This window comes from Cystoisospora suis, assembly GCF_002600585.1.
Source record: "Cystoisospora suis strain Wien I chromosome Unknown contig_3156, whole genome shotgun sequence".
NCBI classification, from domain to species: domain Eukaryota; phylum Apicomplexa; class Conoidasida; order Eucoccidiorida; family Sarcocystidae; genus Cystoisospora; species Cystoisospora suis.
This window is the reverse complement of record NW_027155951.1, coordinates 1-22,571: the sequence shown is the minus strand read 5'-3', so window position 1 is coordinate 22,571 and position 22,571 is coordinate 1. Positions and strand designations below refer to the sequence as shown.

Here is a 22,571-nt window from a genome sequence, read left to right as displayed (position 1 = left end):
CCAAGCCGCAGCGCCGACACCCCAGTTGACGCAGCAGACAAAGTCGGCTGACTTGTCCGCCCTTCAACCACCACCACTTACTCCGCACTGGTTGAGTGCCGCAAGCCGCTGGTCGACTCTTTCGTACAGATTCATATTGAACCCCTCAACAGACACTACGCAGCTATCTAGGTCCGCCTGGGTGCATTCAATTCTCTTCCGCGCCTGATTTTTGTCAGCACCTGCGCCCCGGACGCAGGGGGGTGAAAGCCACAGACACACAAAGGAGCTGCCGTGGTGGTACCGCCCTACGAGCGATATCGGCTGGAAGGGCGAGCGAGCCACTCGAGTAAATCATACTCCACTTCCTGACATTTCCGGACTGAATTGAGGTTGTGTAGTGAAGTCTGTACACACGAAAGCATGGTGTATATCTTAGTAGCAAGCACCTTAAGATGAGTCAATTGCTTTGGGCTGGACATGAACGAGTGTCTCGTTCCTGTCCTACCGAAGAAAACACAGCACTCATGCCTCCGAGGGACAGAGGATTCTCGTAGAACCACGCAAAGATCTGGAGGAACTTATGAAGGTTAGGCATCCGTGCATGCACTGTCCTTGCTGAATCGAATCGCGGATTTCTCGCAGCAGCGGAATAATAGTGGCCAGCAACTTAAAGTTCTGCACACACTGAGAGCCTGAAGGGAAACCTCCCAAACTGCTGCGCCTTTCGATGTCGAGAAACGTCTGCCCGAAGGCAGGTGCAATGACGCCTGATGATCCAGCTTACCAATCAAGTACACCTTGCCCAAGTTGGCAACGCACTCGCTCGGAGAAGGGCATCCGGTTTCTGGTGGACCGTGACCGTACAACCAACAGAGATTAGCTGACCGATGTTCGGCTAGCCACGGTTTCCTTCTCTCGTCTACTTCCACTGTTACCGCTTCGCGCGATGTCGACTTGAGAGCTAGGCGGACACTTGCCGCGCTGATCGGGATCTCTTCGTTGCCTGCCGCCTCCAGTGCTGCGTCTGCTTCGGTATACAGACTATCAGCCGGGTTCGTAGGGCAAGACGTAGAGGAGGGGACCATGTAAACAAGCACTTCTGGCGGGAAAAAAGGATCCTGTTAAGAAAGAAACAAGTGCACAAAAAAACAACCAGACGCTTCTCCTCGTGGTGGGACCGATCGCCAAGCAAGCCGCCGTGGGTGGTCGGCCGCCCAGGAAACTCCTCACCTGCTTCCTGATACGTGTCAGCGGCGTAGATACGAACTCCGAAACCCAACGAGTCCCCTCTCAGTGTTGGTGAAAGCACTCGACGCAAAACACATCGACTCCCCAGCTGATGCTCGACCCCTAGATGAACCCCTGGTAACAGCACGTGCCTGCAGAGAGCTACGTGCAATGCTTCGTGGACACCGGAGGGAACAGTAACGCCCACGTGGACCCCGATCGCGAAACAAACCACTCCACATCAACAGGACAGCAATCTCAAGTGAAGCTGAAACTCTAAAGTGTATCCGGGCCTCGCAAAAACAAGTGCCCGCCGGTCATAGAACAAACGAACCGAGAACCTACAACAAACCCACTCAAACCACTTAACCAGGCTTACCATTCGATCAGGATTATTCGGAGGGTGAATAAGCTGGGGAAACAACTTTAGCTCGCAGGGTGCATCAGCCGGGGACAAGAAGCACCTAGAATCTTGAACAGGCAACGGTCGCGCTGCCGATGGAGGGGGGATGAAACCAAGGTAGTTTGTCATCTCAAGCGGCGGAAGGGTAGGAGATATATGGATCGTCTCCACCCAGCAAAGCTTTGCAGCTGTCAGCCCTGGACTGAACTTCACCTCCACGTCCCTCTGACGCACTGCAGTGTTTTCCGGAAAAGGGATCACACTCTTCTGCTGGTCGGATAACTTGCCCAATGTCGCCGACGAACAATCTGTGTCCGAAATCCCGGCAGCCACGACTGCATATAACCGCGACCGGGACAGTAGATCCGAGGTTATCTTTCCCTGCAGGCTCAAGTTTATACTCGCTTTAGTAATGTCGTCATCTACGAAGACCAGCTGCTTCCCTGAGAAGAAAAAGAAATCAGACTTATTCTCAGAACTACTAACGCTGAGTCACCTCGAAAACTGTACAGGGCGTTTCACATTCAGGTGGCGTGCCCTCATTGTAGGCACTATCCGTATAGTGTTGGCTACTCCCTTGGTACCCCGCGCCTTGAACCTACACACGGGCAGTTCGTGACACTCTAGGGAATGTGTCTCAGGTTGAAGGGAAGCCCACTTACGTGAGATCGTGACATCGGTAGCCGATGGACGGACTCTCTCTGCAGAAAAAAAACAAAACACAGACATCGGGAAAGGAACGCAGGCGCGACGAATAAGGGACCCGCGCGAAAAGAGCACGGGCTGCTTCAGCCTTAGGCATACACACATACGGGCATACATACATACATAACTCTTTCCATCGAGCCGAGGCAACGAAAAGCACGGGTCCTTCTTGGTCCAAGCCAAGTCGCGGGATTGTCCAAGTGGTCGGATCGGAGATGCTCTTCTTCTTATGCGCACCTGCATAGTAGAGCGACACCCCACTTACTACTCTACAAGCAAGCAGCAACGGAGCAGCAGCACCACCACCACCAAAAGCTTACCTCGGAAGGTGACGAGTCCCAGAAAATGGCCGCCGGGGCTTTCGCACACGGCATAAAAGAAAGACTCGGGAACTTCCACCGGGACAGTGAGATCAAGAGTGGAAGCCGCATTCACTGTCACCGCAACCTCTGTTGAAGAGTCTCCGACAGCAGTGGCGCAGATAGCAGCATTGAGGTTTGGAGGATCCGCAACCGGCTTGAACACAAAGGACACATTAATTTCCGAGTTTTTTCTTGCGGAATCGCTTCCATCAGCAGCCGGTCTCTTCAACACTCCCAAAACACAGTCCGAGCTATGCCATCCACAGAAAGAGGTCTGGGTACTTCCGAGGGTGCCATGATGTCGAATCACGGTTTTGGAGGAGACTGACATGTCCGGCAGGCCTAGCGGAAAAAGCAGCGCCCTTGGGAAAGCGGCTGATAACTTCGGATCCTCCAAAACAAGAGTTCCAACGAGCTGCGTAAAACCTCTGGCATCTTGACACTCTGCCACACGCGTCTCGTTAATACTCGTCAGACCGTAGACTCTCGCACTTGTAGTGCAGTAGCAAATCTCGTACACGCCGGCAACGAGAGATCTAAAGGAATCGTCTACGCCTAGAGACACTGCAGACGAGGCTCGAAAGGGTCCTGCCATTGCAGAATCTCCTGACAGACAGCTCGCCTTGATCCCGATGAACGTCCCAGTAGATTCCACACCCCATATATCTTGAGCTACTGAGAGCCCCTCCCCCTTCAACTTCCCTGGTGAAAGGTAGTCGAATTGAAGCGTACAGTCCTGTCCCACTTGGCAAGAAACCCGGGGTGTGAGCGATACTGAATCCGATGCCACCGGAGACGACCTCGAGTCCTGTGTAACCAGACGAGGGCCTGGCACGAACACAGCCGAACGAGCACAGCACAGAACACTCCTCGGAAAAAAGAGGAACTCGTGACAACCGCCTCCGTGAATTCTGACTCGAAGTAACAAACCAAATATAAAGAAGTATCATTTGCAAGAAACAGCGATGTATACTAAAAACAGCAACGTCCCTCACCCAGCGCGTCGCCTGATGACTTAGTCTGTCCTGCCAGTACGTCAGCGTCTGCTTTAGAAAGAACCAGGGGAGGCAAGAAGCAGGCCGCGACTACCATGCCTACTAAACCTTAATCGATGGAATGGACTCCAGATGGCCCCCTAGGGCTTCGCGGAGTGGCTGCGCACGTCGCAAGCCTCAGTGTACTCACCCACGAAAATGCGTGAGGAGCGATCTAAGCTTACAGGCCAAAAAACCAATTCTAATGCCGCCACTTGCTGAACACAAGCAACCTGTCAGTTACTCAGGGCCGCGACACGCTACGTCTCCGGACCCGCCGTGAAGCATCAACATGTCTGATCGCTGGACGAGGACATTCGCGCAGAACCGAGCGTCCCGAGTTCTGCAGGATCTTACCGTAGTCCACAGGGTAGGTACAAAAGCCCGGCAGTGGTTCATCACACGGCAGAGAGACAACACAAGCCCTCCCATCGTCTTCAACTTTCACCGCCGCACAGTCTACCCAGCGATTACTCGTCTCCGTCTTCGGATGCCCGGCACACCACGGAATATCCCAACTGTAGGAACGGAACGGGGGACAGCGACACGCGGACCACTAAAGAAGCAGTGTCTGAGTGGGCATTGACTGACTGTGTTCACATACGAACGAGAGGCCAGCGCGAAAGAAAAAACCATCTATTCTGGATTTCTTCTTTTGCGCTGGCCTCTCTCTCAGGCCCCAGAAGCGCACTAGACAACTGCATTCGTTCTCGAAGAGAACGAGTTCTTCGTGTGCAAAAGGTCTCTACTCCATTGCAAAACATATCCAACCATCGAATCTTCGAGTTACTTGCATACAGGTCGGGTCGCACACGGATCCTTCGGACTACCTTCAGTCGACGTGAGACACAACATCTCCACTGTAACAAGTGGGTCGCGCAGGAAAAACTCTTCTCCGTGCAAAGGCGCCCGACCTGTCTGCCGCCTCAAAAAAAAGAAACTAATCTCCCAACAGGGCCAGCCTGGCAAGTGACACAGAGAGGCCAGGCTACTTCAGAACTGCACCGGCACTGCGCTACGCGGCTGATGACCGTCTAGGGTTTAGAAACAAACTGAAGTAGCCAGTCAACCATCACACGGGGTTCCCGGAAATCGCAGGTGACCGACGGAGCGACCGCAGCGGATCCCCCCCCCCAACAAAAGTAACAAGAACCTGTTCCCCCTCCATCCGCAGCTGCTCTGAGATTCAGTTGAAATGTCCTGTCGATGTTTCAGGCCGCCCCCTACTAGCACACGAAGGTCGACGCGCGTCAGTTCAAGATTCAGCCCCAAAGGAATACAAAAGTCCTGAAGTATACAAAAGTGCCAGTGTGCCTCATGTCTACACTTACGGCTTCATCTCCTCGATGTCACCATCCTTGCCTGAACGCGTCGTCTGCCACGGCGGATTGTCAATATCTCCCCCCTCAGCCTTGCAACGGGCAGCCAGCTCAGAGTGCCTATGAAACAGGTCGCCTTGCGTTCCCTCGAGAACACTGTCGGGACACCCCTTTTCGGCTACTCGCGACTTCTCGGCCACACTGGACTTCACCGGAGTCATCACTTGCGTTGGTTGAAAGAGTCCCACCCAAGTTCGACTGCCTCGCTCGCCGAGAAACTGCCGGCACGCAGTGGGTTGGAACGGAAGAGCACAAAATTCGAGACATGGTATTCCACCGTGTCAAGCAAATGTAATGATGAGGCACGCCCAGTGCAGATGACAATGCATACCCCACAACCAACAACCACGGCTGGACTCACGCAAGATAATATGCAGCGGTCTTTTACGGAGGGGGTACAGCTCTTGGAGAAGACAGGGAAGGTCCTAGCCGCTCGAGAACAGCATCCGGGAGGACACAGGGGAAGCCCTAGCCGCTCGGGAACAGCAGGCGGCTGGAACTTCCCCGTGTCTCCCCCAGTGGATGCTCCTCTTCACTTGGCCAGACGGGCTTGTGAATCGAGCCAGAATCTGTGTGTCATGATCCGAGTATGGGTTTGAATCAGAAATTCAGGGTGTCAGGACTAAGTTACAAAAGCTATATTCAGTGTCTTAGGTACTGTAATATCTGATATGATCCGTGTCGGAGTTCACTGACAACCAACAGTCAATCATCCTCCGCTCTCTCCTCAAAGGCCGCTCTGCATATACTTACTTTCGAGACTGCGGCGTTTCTGTTGTCTCGCAACATGCCTTGCCTGACCGCAAAGCATTCATGCCTCCAATACTGTGAAAGTGCTGTTGATGAGTTCCTACCTCTGAAAGAAAACCTTATCCTTCCTGAACTACAGGACCGCAATGCTCGCTCGAGCTGTTGAGAAGATAGACAGCTCAGTTCCTTTCGACTACTTCAGCACGCCTAGTAACAGCACGTCCCCCCAGTTTACCAACCGGCACCGGAGAGAAGAGAATAGGGGCTACTGGCACTGTTTCTGGAAGTGAATCGTGTAAAAGGAATGTCACTGATATGCAATCACGCAGATATCAAAACCTGCGTGCTGAGACGGAGCAACATACTCGGGTTCAAAAAAAAATCTGCCCGTTTTGCAAGCAAGACTCTCTAGCCTCGCCTGGAGTAAAGGGTAGATGAAACATTTCTTCTCGTGGCGCGACAGAGGTTATCGTCCACTTACCGCAGCCATTCGGATGTCGTGGTCGTTTTGCATGACCGCGAGCCTAGAGAAACTCGAGGGCGTGGTTAGGTTGAGACCGAGACGTCTACAAACGAGCTGAGTCATTGGGAAGCCATCCTTATAGAGAAAAGACTCCTGTTCAATCGACGTGAAGCACTTCAGGCCGTACTGAACTGCCGTCTTCCATGGACATCGTGCACGATCTTGCAACCCGGAAATGCCCCTGGTGAAGGGGTACAATAAGGCGACAAAGTACTGCTCCCACTCCCCTGACAAAATAGGCAGTTGTGTCTCATAGGAATACGGAGATAAATGACTCGCACACCCCGAATCGAGAGTGACTTTATACGTCGCCATTTGAGCGCCCTTGGAGAAGCCCGTTCCGGCGTAATCGACAACTGTCCACCGTCGAGCCACGCACAGGTTGAAACCCGTCTCTCGGTTGATGGAAGCCTTCGATGTTTTCATTGTCACGCCGCCCCCCTCCAATGCTGCCACTCGGAGTATTCCGATCTGGTTACTGCAAGACGAGACGCCTGGAAGCATGCCAAACTGAATGTACTGCGACACAGTGCCATCTTGTTGGACACGTGACGCTGAGGTAGCAAACAAGCAGATATCCCCCGCGGTGCTTGTGACCTTATCGGCCTTCATAGTTAAGGCTGAAAAGTCCTCGTGGGAAACGGGTGCTTCGAACGAATAAACGACTGACCAATCCGACCTGATGGCAGCGTCGTAGCTGTCCCATCGTTCCTTTGGAACGATGGAAGACATGATGTCAGCACCCAGAGAAGTATCTTCTGACAGCTGAAAAATGTCCGGACCCCGTGACACGACGTAGAACTCCTCGAAAGTCGTCTTGTGTAGTGCAGCTCCAAAAGAAGAATTCACGTCGTTTAGAAAAGGTGCAGGTGTCGGGACTGAAGCGAGACCCCCGGCAGTACCAGGAAAGAAGAAACACAGCGTGCACGCGTAGGTCAGGAGGAGTGTAGGCAACTTAACCCCGATTCAAACACAATGCACTGCAGACGTAGAAACCCCCTTTCAACCGAAGACAAGCACACCAAGAAAAATGTAAAGCCAATTTGTTCACCTGGTAGAACCGCAGATGGATGTTGACCGCTAAACCGCACACTCACAGTTCATGCAACAACCGTAGTCGGTCACTCCCACACACCAGCAGACAATAGATCGTAGCAGACCTTGGATTGATCTCGGTCGCTCTCGCCTGTGCTGAAGTTCTGTTTTACCCATCAAAGTCATGAGTCCACCCCCGGGAAAAGCCTTCGAGCCCACAACCGAGCAACATACAGTACGGGCCGGGGACAGAGGTGTACCTGTATACTGTATCAACAAGCCATGCGATTATCTTCCTTCTGGAAAAGTACTTTTCTCAAGCCAACCGGCATATCAGTGGCGACAAGAGAACTTCAGCGATCCGGCGCACCATCCCCAACACACTAGACCAGCCGCATAAAACCATAAAATGCAATCCCTCAGTTACTCTTCTGACGGTCACGTGCATGTGCTCTCTTCCGCTTCAGAACGCGATTTTATAGACTCGAGTGGGGGAACCGCGTTGCTTAGTGCGCTGCGGAAAATATCATGTTAGCGAAAGGCAGTCATGACACCGCAGATGTCAGAACACGCGACAGCATGTCCGCATCACACAGTAGCACCGAGTGCGACCTTACTTGTGTGTGACGGATCCCACTGAGGAACTGTGCATTCGGGAGGCCGCTTCTGCTCGAAAGTGGTCCACCTTCTGTCATTCAGCCACAGTTCCATGCTCTCTCCTAGGCAGAACTCGCTGTCCGGTGTCGTCTCGTCGAACCGCGGGGATACGGCGCCCGGATTCGTAAAATGGCAATATCGCTGGAAATTCCTTGGAATCAAAGAGCTGGATGCCAGCTGTAACTCCAGGCAGCTGCTCGGCGAGAACTGACTTTCGCATCTGCTATACACGCTGAATATATCACGACAAAAACCGGAAGCAAAAGCGAGACAGCTATGTGTCATCAGCTCCAAGGGGGGTAGTAGGTGGAACTCACGCTCTGGAAAGCAGGCGTCCACCTGCGCTGGCAAGCTCAACGGTTCGGGAACCGCTATTATAAAGTTCGATACGGATCATACTAGACATTATAGTACCCAAGACACTGAATGGTTTAATGTTATGCCTCGAAGGATACCGGATTATCCCGATTTTATTACTTATATTGATGCAGATAGCACACGAAAAAAGGAGAACAGGCCCTGAGACAGCGTCCGTGTGGCTAGCATCTGAAGCGAAGCACGCCGCATGCTTCCATCGCAATACCGTACACCCCCGTTGTAAGGAGTTGCTACGGCGCTTCACGTTCCATGTGAAGAATGTCTCTTCACTGTCCACTTAAAATCAGCAGCAAAAGCTCAGCTTCACCAAAATCCAGCGGACCCTTCCCCCGCACATATATACGAGTTTCCCAAGTCCAAACATCTATCTTCTGTTCTGCAGGTACAGTGTACAATCGAGCGAACACCAAGCTCTGTCCATGCCGTAGTGCTACAAGGCTATGGCTAGACAGCGATACTGACTCCAACAACCGAGAAAAAGCATTAAGAGCGCCGGTCACTCCAATTCTGTTTGGCGACACAGGTTGTACGGGGACGGTTTCTTTTCCGCTCCGCACCTCGCTTCCTTGGATAGAAATGAAGGGAGGCCCATGTGAAACTGCGATGCCGCCAGAGAAATTCACGGTCCGATGCTCCGAGAACCGACTACCGCAAAAGAAATTGCCGTACAAGAAAAATCCACGTCAAGGTGCAAGACGACCCGAGCTAGTCAGGAAAATATACTTACGCATCCTCTAGAAAATGACAGAGCATCCAGCAGTTGATCGAGTCGTTGACCCCGATCTGCCAAGACACATGGAATAAACCCTTCTCAACAGCGAAAATGCCACTTCCACATGCGGCAATCTCTTTGAAAGAATCTGTCGTCACTCTCCGGTCAGCCGTCTGGAGCCACGAGCTGCGCTCAGAAGCCTTCTGGGGCCCGCCGCTATGGTCTTCCCTTAAAACAGGTACCGATGAAACCGTACGCGGCGTCCGTCGGACGGCTGGCACATTGGGCACATCACGTCTCAACATCCCCGGAGTCTTTGACCACTTGCGCGGGTCGTTTCCCTCGAACAAGATCCCTTCAAGGTCTCCATCAGCCTCTTTATGAGCACTCCTCGAAGCCGGCACTGCTGTCTCTACGCCCCTAGACGAAGCAGCCTTCACGCCGACAAATGGTGGCCACTCAAAAATAGTTGCATGGCGAGAATTTGACAAGAACAACGAAACAGAGGACACGGAAAAGAGAAGAAGAGCGACAACCGCCCGAGAGAGGGGAAATCTCTGTTTCTTCATCTTCACAACCAGGCCACGCTGAACGCTTCTTCCGGTAGAAGAAACGAATGAGCAGGATCCGGAATTCCTCACAGCTGAGGAGCCCATCAGCAATGAGGAAGCCGATGAAGAACCATGTCTCACCAGACCGCGGCTGCAAACGCCTGTCCGTTTTTTTCTCGTACCGGACATCGTATCTGTAAGCTTCTCCTCCTGTAGCTCCGTCTTGTCATTTGTTAATCCCTTCCACACAGCAGAACTGTCAGAAGCGAAAAGCACGTGACGTCTACAGAAGAAAAAACGGAAGACCGAATCCAACCACCACACTGTCTTAGAACGAGAGAGACGAACTTGACCAGTCCGAGAACCTGGTAAAAGCTTGCAGCTTCTCGATGAGGGAACATGACAATCACGAGCTGCTACGCTCCTGCTCCCAGAGAGACATCGCGTACACCGATAGTATGTTGAGTCCTTCACAGGTCTACGGCGACGCTCCCCCACAAAGGTTCCCTCCTGACCTTTGTTCGCTCCACAGCACCTCTCAACCCGACAGTCGCAAAAGAGATTGTTCATCAAACCTTCGGCACCCCCGCCGTCCCTCATGGCGCATCCCGTCGGCTGTGTCGCCTGGTCTGGGTGTCGACAGTAGTTTTCAATTTCACTCTCAGCGAGAAGATTCAACGCGCACGACTAGCATAGAGTCGGCTTCTGTACAAACAGCATGGGATTATGAAACTCAAGAGATTCAAGCGGGAGCAGAATATGCCGAGAAACCTGTCAAGTGACGTAGGCATGTAAAAGAAAAAAACGCTTGGCACAAAAATCACTGTTGCCAAGACTACCAAGCTAATGATAAGGGAAATTCACAGCTGGGCGAAAACAAAAGCGGGGAGTGCTTGCTGAAGGCTCGAAGTCAGGCGAGGGGCATCCTAGCGGCGTGCAGAAAAGAAGAAAGTATACCCTGAACGCTGTCTCTTACACAGGACTTCCGCGGTGCGAAACCCGTGGACACACTCGAGTACGGTGCGAAAACTCCATCTGAAAACCCCCACCCTTGCCCCATCTGTGCAACAATCTTGCTTCCGTCGGCTAGTTCCTTTTCTCCGTGGTTAGAAAACGGCCCCTCAGAAGAAAGGAAACCGAGCGCGAGACCAGCTACAACGACCTTACTCAGGTCAGACCTGTTTGTTAGGCGTGAGAGGAATGCGTCGACTTGTCCAGCCGCTACGGTGTCCCGTCGCCTCCTTGAGAAACTCTCTCCAACACCAAACGCAAAAAAGACCTTACGCTCTCGCCGCACAACATGCCATGCTGTCAGGCTTGTTCAACAGCCAACAGACAAAGCACCCGATGTAAATTGACGGTAGCCAGGAGTCGAAGACTTGAGGAGCCCAGGAGGTGCTTGAAAAGTAATATTCCAAAACACCGTGGTGAAAAAAGTATGCCAGCTGTTCGGCATACTTATAGCCAGAATACAGCCCAAGGTCTGTTAAAATTGCAATGAAATTCAGCCCGGGGCTGCACAAAAGAAAAGTGCGATGAAATAGTGGACCTTGACGAAACAAAGAGCTTTCCCAAAAATCACAACTTCCACTATTACTCGATGCTCAGGCCCGAGCGGACTGACCAGTTATCACGCTCTGCGTAGCCCAACCACCGCCAGCTCGGAAGCCGCTTTCTTAACAAGCAAAGGTAATCGACACAGAATGATGAAATGCACGACTTCAACGGCTTCCACAGTGAAGACGAAACAAAGACCAGTTCAGCGAGACCCGGTGACCCATTTCCAAGGACAGGAGACTTCGCCAAAGATTTGCAGGACAGGAGCCTCTGGTCGATGTGAGCAAGGGGAGGCGTGCAAGAACATGGGACAAGTGAGCCAGACAAGGGGACAACCAAAAAGCTTGCCAAGTATGCGAAGGCCTCATCAATCGCATGGACCCCGCAGACCGGTATTCCCTGAAGAACAACGGAGCTGTTGCGGAGACGCAATCATGGGTTGAAAGGCGCTTGTCCTACACGAGAGCGGCGACGCCGAATGCACGCAACAAGGAGTGATCTAAGGGATACTTCGGGCATGTAGACTGATCTGCGGGTGTATCGAGGACGAAGAAGCTGAGTAGAAACTCGGCCGCACGCGAACCGGTGCGCGATAGCCTCCATTCCTTCAGCAACCCGAAAAGCATGATAGTATACATGCTGTTTCACGGGCGAGCGCCAGCCCGGTCATACTCACGATGGGTGATTCCCGCGACAGGACGGTATGACAAACGAAGAAGGCGAGCCAACAGATAAAGGAGACACAGACGCATGCAAGAAGACCACTTCCAATACAGGGGGGCAGAACTGATAAGGTTACTCAAGGAACTAGGGGCCCGCTCAACCGAAAAAAGAGGAACAACGGCTCGTGTGAGGCATCGAGAGGACGGCAGAACCCCGGACGGGCTGTGAAAGGAAAACGAAAGGGGCATGCACGAATCCGACGACTAATATCTTGGCGACGACAAAGAAAAACAACGCCGCAAAACCATCGTACGGCTCAAACTAAGAAAAGCAGACCAGCAAGCTAGGTCTCATGTGGCTATGTGAAGTCAGCCACACAGCAGAGAGATGAAAACGAGAAAAACGCGCAGAAACAGTAGGCAGACGTCGATCCCTCAGGCAAAACCTCGCTACATGACCCGGCGGTGCTTCCGAAAAAGCAAGTCCCCCTCCGCCGTGGCATTCATTCACGAGAGCGGGGAACCGTATACCGTACATCGAAATGAAGAGGTGGCTAGCCGGCCGGGACACCGAATCCAGTACCACGTCACATTTTTTTCGACGCTAATTGTTTGTGCATGAGACACGCAGTGCGACTGCGTTGTAATTTATTAAACTTCCTGAGTCACCGAGAATAAGCGTTGTAGCAGAAGGGATCGGTTTTCCCTCCTGATGCGGCGGGCATTGAAATCGTAGCGCGGCTCCATTGCCACGTTTGGGTTCCCGACGTTGAGACCTGCAAATTTTACACGGCAGCCAAAAACACGGGCGACCTTTGCGCCCCGTAGGCCGAGGAGGCGACCTCGTTTAGTTTCTCCCGCTCAATGGCTGTCGATAGTTCAATGTGTGTCGCTCTGAGCGTCGAAGTGGGTTATCCTTGTTCTTGCGTAAGGACGTCCTAGGACGAATATAGGAGTGGGGTGGAGTGTTCACAGCGCAAACGCAGTCTCGGGCGGCGAGCCTCACTACGCGATCGAACGCCTTTCCGGTGTGCACACTAGCAAGCCGGTGCGCAACGAAGTCCCCGCAGCAGGAGGCCGCTTGGGCGCAAACAACACCGTAGTAGACCCGAACACTGCAGTGTCCCCGTCGACTGTTAGTGGAACGAACTGGTCAGCAGCCCCGACACTAGCTTCTCTCCGTCGAAGCCAAACGGTGTGGTAGGGTGCAGTTCAGCATTGTCGCCTGAACGGGGACCCCCGTCCGAGCTAGAGCTGCGCTCGAGCCTGGATTCCACTCTGCGGCGCCTTTCACGCGGCCGTGAAAAGCGATGTGAGTTCGACGGTCGGCTAGAGCGGTGGGCACATCACCACTCTGACAAGCTACCATGAAGGCAGGAGTCTAAACCCTTATGGCCCACGACCGGAAACACTTGTAGGGGGATGCTGAGGCTGCACGTACCTCACCCCTGTGTCCAAGCGACGCACGCCGGCACTGAACTGTGGTCGTGCCGGAATCCCACGCTGATTGCGACATCGGCGCCACCAAGTACGATCCTTTCAGGAGAGTTGTGAACGGGTTGTTCGCCCGTGGTGCGGAACTGCCAGCGTCGATCTCTCTGGTCCTACCTGCGCATGGGATGGCGTCGTCTAAGGCGAAGGTCGATCGCCGTAACAGTTTCTGTAGTTCGCTCACGCTTACTGACCAAAAGTGTGCGTGACAGTGTGACAGACGTGCTTTCGACCGCACGGTTTCTGCGCTACGATCTGACCCAGAGCAAGCCCCAGACGTAGACCATTAGACACAGGTGAGCAAGAGACTAGTTCAACATGGCAGGTTGTCACAGTGAAGGGTGTTCCGTAAGTCAGCCAGTTTTCACATTGCAACAGACCGAGTGTGTAATGAGCGGGCGACCCGGGTTCTGTCCTAGCACTCCGTTCACTCTGACCAACGCTGGAAACCATCCGGGCCGCGCTTCTGGGACACCGTGTACCACCACGTACGAGTCCGGGCAGCTTGTTCGACAGTCCCCTACGCGTGCCCATACTGCTGCAAGAACGCAACCTGGTCTTTTGGCAATGTACCTTGGGCAAACTGCTTCGCCTCGCGTTGCATCTTGACTGTCTCCTTCTTCTTCTGATAGTACCCGCCGGAGCGCGTCTTCCTCTTCTCCTCTAGCCGCGCAACAAGATCGCCGTGAGACCAGCCCACTCTTGAGGAGAGCTCTCCTAGACGGCAGTAGTTCCGGGACGGTTTCAGTCGGACGATACGCAGTGCGCTCGGGATAACCATTCTCTTCTTGCGCTCAACCATTGTTGGGATTCCCTCGTACACCTGACAAGAACAATCACACCCGATGCCAGGATCTTCACGTGGGACAGGTGACTATCTGCTCGCATTTCGGACACAGCATGCCACCCATATGACAATGCCGCGGCGTAGACTACATGCACCACCTCGGCGTGCACACCTGGGAACTTTAAAAAAAACGCAGAGCTATGAGTGCGCAAACACTGTGGCGCCTGCACTCGTGAAAAATCGCAAACCAGAACTCTTTGCAACTCCGGCTTCGTGCTGTCGCGCCCCTACCTCACTTCAGTACTGGTACGAGGGACCAAATCTACACACCTTCTAGCGCTGGAACTGGTCCACAAGGTCAATAGGCTATCCGGAAGCACGAAAAAAAGGACCTCTCACGACCGGATCTTTACACACTGGATGTACGGCAGCAGCTGTAGCCACTCACGATTCTACAGCGCCGCATTAACACACTGCCTCTGTCCTTATGTGAATGTTCGGATTACTATCTTCCTCGGGAATCCACCTCTCCATCGTGCTCGCTTCAGGCTTCGCTGACCGATTACAACGGGCTGGGAACAAAATCGCTGTTGCGTGTACTACTGCTGTCCGTGAAGACCTAGGGGCTCTCGAACAGCGAGGCACCTCATCCGGAACCACGTCTACCGGAAGCAGACTGCTACAACCCCTCAACCTTGTAATGAACTATACCTGAAGCCTGGAAAGAGCCTTCTGGCCGCGCTCGACTTTGTGTCGCAACATGCCCCGTATCGTCCTCCACAGGATACGAGAGGGAGCGCGAAGGTGGTAGGGCCCCCGCGAGGGGTTTGAGTTCATGCGTAGTCGCAGGAACCGCTGGTACTTCAGCCTGTTTCTATGGAGAGAGCCTGAACACGTAACACGCATACTACTCGCCAGATCCAGTAAGACTTTGCTAGCGACACAACAGCAAGCTCGGGAACACAGCCAGCTATCTCCGACTGCTCTGGCACTGACGACGCAATATACTTGAAACGTCCCACGCAAACGAATGACGAACATCTTGGCGTCTCCGTTTCTCTAACTGTGGCGCCTACCCGAGATATTGATGTCCTCGCAGCGCACGCAGACGATGTGCTGGCCCTTCAATAGCTCCTTTGCAACGACCGACGCCAGGCGCCCCAACAGGTGGCCCTGGCAATCGATGACAACGACCTGTAGCAAACAGGCACAAGCGCGTGTGGCGCCCCGCGTGTGTGGTTGGCGAACTTCGGAAAGCTTGAAGTATACTTGGTTCCAAAACCAAGCATTTACCACAGAATACCCAGTGAAAATACAGATCCGGCAATGAGTATGAGGCCCCAGAAAATTCTGCCAACTAGCATGAGAGTCAGCCCGCCCACAAGTGCTGTTGGAGTGCGCGCGGCATAACGTCTTGGCCGTGCCGTCCAGACGAGTAAACACAGCCGACTTTGGAAGAACCCTGTGTGTGGCCTTTCGGCCTTCGAAGACACGCAGCCTAAATGTGACACGCTATTCAGTACGCGACTCGTGAGGGGACCGTACGTGTAAGAGGGGACGAGAAATGATGCAACTCTGCAGACGCAACGTAAAGGTTGAGGGTGTGCATGCTGCCTGTTAGGACCGCCCGTTGATAGGACACGACGAGGAGCAGGTCCGCCTGGACAAGCCAGGCATTGTCGCGACAAGGCGAAGATTCAAAGACCAACACTTCTATCGTGTCCCAGCAATGAATGCCCCTTCCCCACAAAGAATTTAAGCGGTCATCGCACCGCCACGTGCAGGCCGCATGACGCCCCACGTAGAGCTCTCCCTCTAATTTGAAGACGTAGCCGCGCAAGAAAAAAGCAACCCTACAACCGTTCTCTGATACCGCGGCCAAGAAATCCGGGAGCTGGGACTGCTGGGAGGCCAGTCGAACGAGGCAACAAGTACACTGAAAAACATACCTTCTTGAACACCATGTTGGCTTCAGCCACAATAGCAAGGTCGGTGCTGCTGGGCTTTCAGCAAGAAATCGCACGCAGCAGCCACGGCAAAACCTAGTTTCAAAGAGCTGCCAGCAACCGTCCCCCTCGCCGGAATTTTCATACTCCACACCCGTCCTCATGCAAACACCAACGTACACGAAGGCCATCGTGCGCGCGCACGTTTCGCGTAGCAGCTACCACACGCTGCCTTCGATGGTCTGAGCGCGCCGACCTACCTGCCCCACTCACCCACTGGCCCTGCATGCAAGAGTGGTCCGAAGCGGTCGGAAACCCCCGGCTACTGTGGGTGTATCGCAAAGAAACAGTTGCAGGCATCTTTGCACCAGTTTTTCCGGGGCAACTCAGGACTAGTAATCGCATTTGACGTGAGCGCTATGGGAGTTCCGGGCGATGGTGCGACCCAAACCGGACATTTTGGCGGAGAGGTCACACACTGTCGCTTACCAAGAGAGGAAATTCTGCCGGCCTGCTACCTGAAACGGGGCTGTCCTGCATTGGGGCATACCGTGGCCGGACTCAAGGGAAACGAAGCGCCGTCTGTTTGCTTGAACCGGCACGCACACGTGCTGGCGGCTGTGCTCTACCCCGAGGCGAGCACCCGGCCAGATTTAGGGGAAACAGCGAGGACGACAAAGTCGCGTCTTCTTATGAACATGGTACACTGTGCTCCCGTGTAGAGAGGGAGCAAAAGCCCTACCTAATGTACCTCGCTTGCCTGTGTGCCCCCGCGGCCGGCACGACAGCGGCAGCAACGGGCTACGGTTCGCTAGTGCTCGGAAGTCCGACAACGGCTACCGTTTCACGCCAGATCACCCCCGGATACCACAAAAGGAGAAATAGTGATTATACTAATAATAAAACTAGTTTCTGGGACGATCGGAGCTCCGCCCTGCTCCCGATGATCGCTGGCTGCCACTGAGTGTTCCGTTCTCACTCCCCGGCGAGAGTTTCAGTTCAGATTTTTACGAAATAACTACACCAATAAAGCTACTCTACCAAAAAGGTAAATTAAACTGGAAAACTAGTTTGGTAACTAATTCATCACTGTATCCCTGCCTCCTCGGCGGCGGAAGAGCCGAGGCCCGCGGAACACTCGGCCCAACGCCTGCCCCTGGTTGTAGAGCGCAAGCCGCCGCGGGGGTCCCGCGCACTCCGCCGATCTCGTGACTGGCACTGCAAAACTACATTACCGTAGCAATAATACGTAGGACGCCGTACATGCCAAAAGCACATAGCTGGATCACGACGAATGTCCGAACAGCAAGTAGTGTTGAACATGATGGAGGTAGCTTGCGCATAGCTACAACCGAATATCAATAACGACATGCAAGGTATACCTAGTAGTAAACTCGACTGGTTGTCCAAGGACGAATCACAAAGGATCGTCCATAAAGGGAGCGATCACTTGTGACTCGTGGACGACATCACAAACGATTGGGCGCTTGTTTAGGTGTGGGCTAGTCCGCGTGTAACAGCGCTTTACTCGAGTCAACAGTAGCCTGCCCCTTCTCTCTGATTCAAACTACGCCATCGGATGATTTCTCGACGATTCCCCAGATTTCCCCGGCAGCAACGCTGCACCACAAGAGGCATCAGGAAGGCTGACATCAGCAAAAGCCAAGCTGGCCAAACCGTATAGGAGAAAGTTTACTACCGGACGCTTCGTCACAACGTATTCCAGGTGGGCGAGCTCGCCTGTGTCTCAACTCGCCAACTGCGGCCTCACGCTCCGGGCGGAAGTAAGCTCGGACCGACTGGACGGGACCATTCGCAACCCTGTTACTGGCTTAGCGTATACCGTAATGTCCCACCGTCAAAGTTCTTTGTCGTACGGTGAATATAGGGGTTCCCGCGCCGGTGCCGCGTCTTCGAACGCCAAACGCGCCTTCTGCATGAGACGGGGCAGGAGGCTACCGGCTCATTTCTTACAACCGAGTGTTGTCCCCAAACCCGGACTGGGTTGGACAGCCCTGACGTTCACCCCTTCCCGATATAACCGTGGCCTCGGAGAAGGGAAGAAACAAAACAACAGTGAAAGAGAGTTGTTCAGCCGAGCTCCGGAGCTTCGGGAGACGTGAGAGAATCAAGAACTCCACGTGATGTTTCGACGCCAGAGAACTTTTTTTTCTGCTGTTGCAAGCCGCAAGTGCTGGCGAGGACGCAGCAGCTTAGCCGCCGCGGTAGTGTAATGCCCGCGCTGTGTGCCGCGCCGCCGTATGTGTATGCCACGGGAATCTCTCATGTGTACATGTCAAACGAAGTGTATGAGAGCCGAGTCTGAGGTGTGTCCGTGCCATCAGACCCATATGTTGTGCAAAGACTGAGCAGGGAAACTTTTTCGATGTAAAGTTAGTGAGTTTCCGTATCGGACCTTTCAAAAGTCGCTGTACTATCTGAGATATGTCACCCGTTGGTCGAGCACAACACCTGTAGGCAATCCGTGACACCTCAAGCTCGACTGCGGTCTTGGCAGCAGAGTCTCCATCGTTCAAGACTGTCGTGCCAGGAATGAGGACGGCTATCGATGTAGAACCCTACTACCTGGACCGATGCAGCGCACGTGTCCAGGCTGGAAGTATCTGCTTGGTGGCAGTACAAGTGAGAGCTCTTGCGACCGGAGCATCGTACTTCGGAACGTATGGAACACCATGCCTGCACAAACTGCATGTTCACCGGGGCATGCTGTAGTGTCTGAAGGAGCCCGGGTCGCAAGTACTCAGGTAAATGTAGCGCCGGAGGGCAGAGCAAGACACTCGGCCCCTTCTGCAGCGCTCTGATCTCCCTTCCGAGATGGCGGTGCCCCTGTTTCGCAGTACTGTACCGCGACCCGACATCGGGCAGACTCTCGATATGGTTCGATGTAGTTGGCGATGAATTGCTCTGTGCCTTCTGTCTTCTGCCCGTGAGAGTTTCCGGAGTGCCGAAGAAGTAGTACAGGGCGTGAGTCACAGCTTCTTGCCTTGGGCAGATGGTGGGTTATTGTGTTTTGAGCGACTTCTCAGCGTGCTTGTCATGGCGGGGGTACAGTTTCCCTGGGTGTAGCGTCTGGGAGACGTACTGCGAAGCCGCAGCAGTCTTGGCTGACGGCCGTCTTTTCGATAGCCGACGCACTTCACGAATACCGAACTGCACGGAGATCGTCGCAAGTAGCAACGCGCTCACGCGTTCCTTGCCGCCTTTTTGCTAGATGCGGAGACCGTTCATCATACTGGCCCGTGGGAGGCTAAAAGCGGCGCAATTTTCCCGATTTCCTGTGAGGGCACTGAGTTCTTTCCTGGTGTCGCTCACTCGGGGGCTTACATTTCACTGGGTTAGATACTCCTTCGGGCAGCGAGCAGCCAGAAAGGTTGGCTCTGTTGTTTTCAGTAACAGACAGGGGAAACGAAAGCGTACGGGGGGAGCCTTGTATCGACTGAGGGCAAGGGGTTGCCTTCCTGGTTTATCAGGAAATTCCGGGCTCACACCTTCGTAGTCTCAAGGCACCGTCAACCAGAAGCACGACAGTGTCTTGCTTCTGTCGCTGTGCGAGTCGCATTACGTGGCTGGGCATCCGCTTTTGAAATCTTCCGTTCTGTCCCAGATCGCACCCGTTCTGAAATTCTGTTGCTGGACTCTGTTCTCATTCGTCACCGCTCATCTCGCCTGTCCGCCGTGCAGACCGGCACTTAGTCGGAGGTCGTGACAGTTTGCCCCTCTTTCCTCTCGTCTCCGTTCGGACGTTGCTACCGACGGGCACCCTGCCGCAGGGACAGTAGTGCAGCGTGCATTTACACCATGCCTGCCCTTCTTTTGTAGCTCTGTAGGATTGCACTGACGGACCCTGCGCCGCGGTAGCGGGTGAGTTCAGCTGCCAGTTGCCGACTTCCGGCGTTTCTCCGTCGTCAACAGTTGCGTCTTAGAATTTTGTCTTGAGGCTGTCGACTCATTTGCTGGCGGCTGTCTGAAAGTCCGTCTGAAGCATGAGGAGCGAGTGCCACGGGGTGGCCTCGTTGACATTTCCCAGTTGTTCCCTCCGCCATTGCTGTAGGCTTCCTCTCTTGGCACACACAGGGAACGTCGTAACTCCTCTCGCTAGTTTGTGCGTCTCGCACTGAGGCTTCCCCGGTCCTGGTGTCTGTTCCCGTACTCTGGTGAGAACTCGGAGCCCGCCAAGACTGGTAACCGTCATGTCGTTCGCCAGTTCGTACGGACTGTCCGGCGGGCCGTCCGCGGGTGGTCCTGCGTTGTCGCACTCTGTTGGGGGAACGACAAGCAGTCCTCAGCAACGCCCTTGCAGCTACAAAACAGTGCTGTTGGGTGACGCGTCCGTGGGAAAGTCTAGTCTAGTCATCCGGTTCGTGAAAAACACCTTCTCAGACACGATGGAGACGACTATCGGGGCGGCGTTCTTCACTCAAACACTCCAAGTGGACGGCCGGGTCGTGAAGTTCGAGATCTGGGACACGGCGGGCCAAGAGAGGTTTTCGTCGTTAGCACCGATGTATTACCGAGGTGCAGCAGCTGCAATCGTGGTGTATGATCAGTCCAACGTGGCAAGTTTTGACCGGGCTCAGGTTTGGGTGCAGCAGCTTCAGCTGAGCGGCAATCCCAATATTGTGATTGCTTTGGCTGCGAATAAGATGGATCTACCGCACAGACAAGTCGACGTGAACATCGGCCGACAGTATGCTGAAGAAAACGGGCTGCTGTTCATGGAGACGTCTGCGAAAACTGGCCAGAATGTACAGCAACTCTTCTCGTTAATTGCAAGGCGACTTCCGGAGAAGGCATTTAGCGCACAGCAGAATGTCTGTGGAGGTGTGCATACAGTCAAACTTACGGCCGACGACCGTGGTTTGGACAAACAACAGGCGGGAGGACTCGCGGGTCGCTTCGCCTGCTGCGGCGGTGGCGGGAGTTAATGTCAGCCAGAATGAGGTGGAAACTTGGATAGCTGAGGAAATCTCGATTCCTTGTCGTTATACACGGGTATGCAGCAAGAATGTAGGCGCGCGGCGTTGAGGGCCCCTGCTAGGGGTGTTTTCGTTCCGGACAAGACAGCAATGCAAGAACCTGTTAGTTCATTTGGGACACCGTTTTGCAAGTACAGGATAATAGCAGTGCGGTGAAGTGGTCGATCGTCAGCCTCACTTTCCCTTTTCTGGCTGGACAAGGGAATCGTGTCCCCAACAGTGCAGCCCTTCGGGCCTGTGCAAGGGGGCCTGTGAGGCAGGGGCTGCGCGGGTGGTAGACGGTTTCGATGCCAGACGTAGAAAGGAAAGTGTTGTTCAGGACAGCAGAACTGATCAAGTGTTCTAATGTTCACAGGTTGGTGCAAGACAGCTTTACGTTTGCGGGTGACGTTTTCGGTTCCGAGCAAACGAGGAGCCCCGGATGGCTGGCGGATTGCAGCCGGCCGGCCGGCTCAAAGTGATTCCGTTTCCGGTCTCCAAAGGCTGCACGCCGCTCCTCTCACTCCTTCTTCCCTTTGCACTGGTCATCCTGTGATTTGCTTTGCGTCAGAAGTCACGTGACGCCTCTTCTTGTGGGTTTCCGGCAACCTTGCTACCCCTCCGTGCTTCAGTCAGTTACCGAATGTCGTGTAACAGTCGTGACGGGTCTTCCCCAAGGAGGATAAGGGGTAGGTCCGACTTCTTGCGTCGAAGTGGTAACTAGTCGGTCTCGGGTCTTGGTCAGAAGCACACCAGTGTTCCGCCACGGTCAATGCTGCTTTCATGTTTAAAAAAAAAAAAAACGCGCGTTTCTTTTTCAGCTTTTTATCACTAGTGCCTCAGTAAATTCAATGAGCAGTAAGCAGTGAGCTTCGACACTGCTTTGGGGAAGTAAAGTTTCTGCTTCCGGAGCTCTGCTTGTTTGTCGCGCGCTGGCTCTGGGCGAATTTACTACAGCGTTTCAAACGTAGTAGTGATGTTCACCCGAAGCGTGTCTTCTTTGTTCGTATAAGGCTTCCACGTCGTTTGCTGTGTAGGGGTTGCACTTTTGGTTTGTTTGGACTCCTTGTTAGTGGCTAAGACAGTGGGGCTCTTGTCTTGGTACGAGTGTCTCGCAGCCTAGTACGGAAACCATTCCAGCACCACACCCAGGGCTTCTCTCAAATTCTTGCTCGCGTTTTCCGCATTCTCCCCGCCGTTCGCATGGTGTTTTGTTTTCTTTGTTGTTTCGTGACCGACGGTTTCGCTTTGTACTTCGAGGTGATTTCGCGGGCCCAGCGAAAGTCGCACGCTCTGTCACTTGCCGCGGCCTCTGTCTCGACGGGTCGTTTAGCGATGATCAAGATTCAACAGTGCGGTGCAGCTTTTTTCTTTCTCTGTCCTCTAAGATAGTTGACCGAGAAACGGGAAGCCAGTGTTGTCAGTGAGCGCGGCCTCCCTGTATCTCGCGCACC

At 53.7% G+C, this 22,571-nt stretch overlaps 3 protein-coding genes across 3 annotated transcripts in view; 1 reads left to right on the top strand and 2 right to left on the bottom strand.

The window, feature by feature from the left end:
* The window catches only part of CSUI_006291 (gcc2 and gcc3 domain-containing protein), a 53,444-nt gene extending 41,086 nt beyond the window's left edge, over positions 1-12,358 (bottom strand). The window contains exons 1-10 of the mRNA XM_068066455.1: positions 9,163-12,358; positions 8,018-8,289; positions 6,324-7,243; positions 5,045-5,310; positions 4,071-4,231; positions 2,638-3,507; positions 2,275-2,313; positions 1,589-2,055; positions 767-1,100; positions 82-221 (exon numbers count right to left, since the gene is read on the bottom strand). Coding sequence (XP_067921567.1) covers positions 82-221; positions 767-1,100; positions 1,589-2,055; positions 2,275-2,313; positions 2,638-3,507; positions 4,071-4,231; positions 5,045-5,310; positions 6,324-7,243; positions 8,018-8,289; positions 9,163-10,298 — 4,605 coding nt within the window. The 5' untranslated portion in view covers positions 10,299-12,358. The remainder of the gene's footprint in view (positions 1-81; positions 222-766; positions 1,101-1,588; positions 2,056-2,274; positions 2,314-2,637; positions 3,508-4,070; positions 4,232-5,044; positions 5,311-6,323; positions 7,244-8,017; positions 8,290-9,162) is intronic.
* Positions 12,359-12,814: 456 nt separating this feature from the next.
* Positions 12,815-16,376, bottom strand: CSUI_006290 (60s ribosomal protein). Its single transcript, XM_068066454.1, has 4 exons — positions 16,145-16,376; positions 15,272-15,389; positions 14,907-15,082; positions 12,815-14,231 (listed from the first exon to the last, which is right to left on the bottom strand). The coding sequence occupies exons 1-4, from the start codon at positions 16,157-16,159 to the stop codon at positions 13,929-13,931; spliced, it is 612 nt and encodes a 203-aa protein (XP_067921566.1). The 5' UTR covers positions 16,160-16,376; the 3' UTR covers positions 12,815-13,928.
* A 2,605-nt stretch (positions 16,377-18,981) lies between these two features.
* CSUI_006289 (ras-related protein rab-5c) lies at positions 18,982-22,570 on the top strand. The gene has a single exon (XM_068066453.1). The coding sequence runs from the start codon at positions 20,353-20,355 to the stop codon at positions 21,085-21,087; it is 735 nt and encodes a 244-aa protein (XP_067921565.1). The 5' UTR covers positions 18,982-20,352; the 3' UTR covers positions 21,088-22,570.
* Position 22,571: the final 1 nt, after the last annotated feature.